Source organism: Propithecus coquereli, unplaced genomic scaffold (assembly GCF_000956105.1).
Source record: "Propithecus coquereli isolate 6110/MARCELLA unplaced genomic scaffold, Pcoq_1.0 Scaffold110, whole genome shotgun sequence".
In the NCBI taxonomy this organism is placed as follows: domain Eukaryota; kingdom Metazoa; phylum Chordata; class Mammalia; order Primates; family Indriidae; genus Propithecus; species Propithecus coquereli.
The window spans coordinates 5,409,583-5,412,494 of record NW_012134970.1 but is presented as its reverse complement, the minus strand read 5'-3'; the positions used below and the strand labels follow the sequence as shown (position 1 = coordinate 5,412,494).

The 2,912-nt window shown below is 39.8% G+C and overlaps 1 protein-coding gene across 1 annotated transcript in view; it reads left to right on the top strand.

Annotated features, from left to right (window-relative positions):
* Positions 1-2,912, top strand: part of PLCXD3 (phosphatidylinositol-specific phospholipase C, X domain containing 3) — a 216,562-nt gene that overhangs the window by 157,917 nt on the left and 55,733 nt on the right. The window contains exon 2 of the mRNA XM_012649830.1: positions 245-953. Coding sequence (XP_012505284.1) covers positions 245-953 — 709 coding nt within the window. The remainder of the gene's footprint in view (positions 1-244; positions 954-2,912) is intronic.

Sequence of the window (2,912 nt, the reverse complement as noted above, 5' to 3'; positions counted from 1 at the left end):
AATATATTGATCAGAAGGAAATTCCCTTATTATTTTATTGTGAATTAGATCTATTGAAGTATTCTCTGTCTTATGCTAGGTTACAAAAAGGATCCTCCTAACACATGAAAATTAATTTGATAAATATTGTTTAGTATTTTCTTTGGCTCATTCCAGGGAATGGTATGGATATTGAAAGAGGGAGAGAAGTTGGGAAGGACAGAGAACTGGAAATTAACCACATTCTGCCTTGTTATTCTTCTAGGATCTCACGATTCCTTCAGCTTCTACATTGATGAAGCCTCTCCTGTAGGTCCTGAACAGCCAGAAACTGTCCAGAATTTTGTCTCTGTATTTGGAACCGTGGCCAAAAAGCTCATGAGGAAATGGTTAGCCACTCAGACAATGAACTTTACTGGTCAGCTAGGAGCTGGAATTCGTTATTTTGATCTTCGAATTTCCACCAAGCCCAGAGACCCCGACAACGAACTCTACTTTGCTCATGGTTTGTTCAGTGCCAAAGTCAATGAAGGCCTTGAGGAGATCAATGCATTCCTCACAGATCACCATAAGGAGGTCATATTCTTGGACTTCAACCATTTTTATGGGATGCAGAAATATCACCATGAAAAACTAGTCCAGATGCTGAAAGACATCTATGGAAACAAAATGTGCCCAGCGATTTTTGCCCAGGAAGTTAGTTTAAAGTACCTGTGGGAGAAGGACTATCAAGTGCTGGTCTTCTACCATAGTCCAGTGGCTCTGGAAGTGCCCTTTCTCTGGCCCGGGCAGATGATGCCGGCACCCTGGGCCAACACCACAGACCCTGAGAAACTGATCCAGTTTCTTCAGGCATCTATCACTGAGAGAAGAAAGAAGGGCTCATTTTTCATATCTCAGGTGGTGCTGACCCCCAAAGCCAGCACTGTTGTCAAAGGGGTGGCAAGTGGCCTCAGAGAAACAATCACAGAAAGGTAAGTGTCCCTCAAATGTCAGGGGAAGAGTTCAAATAATTTTTACTACAATTCATAGAGCTAGTAAGTGTTGGAGCTAAAATTCGTACCTATTGTGTATTAGTTTCCCACGGCTTTTATAACATACTACTACCAACTGGGGTATCCTAAAATGATAGAAATATATTATCTCACAGTTATGGAGGACAAAAGTCTGAAATCAAGGTGTCAAAAGAGTTGGTTCCTTCTGAGGACTCTGATGGAGAATCTGTTCTATGCCTCTCCTAGTGTCTGGTGATGGCTAACAATCCTTGGTGTGCTTTGGCTTGTAGACACATCACTTTGATCTCTGCCTCCTTTTTCAAATGGCATTCTCTTGTATGTGTCTGTCTTCTCCTTTTCTTATAAGTAGCCCTATTGGATTAGGGCCTGCTCTAATGACCTCATCTTAGCTTGATTACTTCTGTAAGACTCTATTTCCCGATCAGGTTACATTCACAGGTACTGAGGGTTGGGACTTTAACGTATATTTTTGCGGACACATATCCGCCCACAATACCATGTATTTTGACTCCATTGTCTCTTTCTCTTCCCATACCACTCCTTTTCACACTGTGCAGTGCTTTATAGATTATGAAGTATTTTTGCTACCATTTGTACAGTCTTTTTACATACTTAGTTCCATTTTATTAGCATAACAATCTAGGGAAAGAGATATTGTCTTAACGATTTGCTAAAAAATGAGGTTCAGAAAAGTGAAATATTTTCCCTATGGCTCCTTCAGTGAATGAAGAAACAGACACTCAAACTCCATTGGCAAGTTATATCCTATGCCTTTTATAGTACATATGCTGCCTTATAAGGAAGGGTTAGCCTCCAGACAGTGGCCATTCTGTTGGTCAAGCCCAGCCAAACTGTAGAGTGATTATTACCTGTGAGGTATAATTTAATCAATCACCAACAATCTCTGCAGTTCTTTGCCATGGGTGTCCATAACATGCTGAATTGTACTTATTATTTATTCTTTTGAATTAAAGTATTAAGCGTATTAAGCAATGCAAACATCATCTGAAAAGAGAACAAAAATCCTTATCAAACCTTTTATTTTTATCTTTAATTCATATTTTGAATTATGATAAAGAGACAGAACATGAATATTTGGCTTGGACTCAAGGTCTTTGTGGGGAGAGACAAGAAGATGAGTAGAAAAGATTTCGAGGTGAAAATAGTATGGGTAACTTTAGCATGTAGGATGGAGATTGACAGGAGATGAAGCTTATAGTGGGGGCAAGAACTCACTTACAAGAAACCTTTGAACTGGGTTATGGAGAACTTCATTTTGTGAACAATGGGGTGCTGGATAATGATGTTTAGCAATAGAGTGACTTGATCAGATCTGCATTTTAGGTAATAATTGACGCAGCCTGGAGCATGGGTAGAGTAGAGAGAGTGAGCAGTTAGAAGGTGGGTAGAATGTAAGCTAAATGGAGCAAGTGAGAAAACATAGAAGGGGATAATATGCAGACTGTGAAAATGAGGATGATTTAGCTAGTGAGCTCTGTGGTACGAATAGGAGAAAAGAGTTAAGGATAAGTAGGATGGGTGATGGAGGCATTCACAGAGGCAGAACACAAAAGACATGGAGACTTGGGGAGGAAGTGAGGAAGACAAAATCAGAGTCATGCTGAACTTAAAGTGTCAGTAAGGCATTCAAGTAGATGAGGTCGATTGATTATTAGGAGTAACACAGTCTTTCCATGGCCTCTTCCAGCTTCATCATTATGTTATATAGTTCCATGCTTAGGAAAAAACTTATCCATATTACATGCCTGCTTTGCATTTTGGGCAAGAACCATACCCTGATTGTACCTGTATAGGGACCAGCCTTTGAAGAAGCCAAGAAAAAGAATTCATTCAAGGAATAAATGGCTGTCATTTTTCTCTCTTACAGGATTTAATGTAATTGAGGAGTTTGCAAGA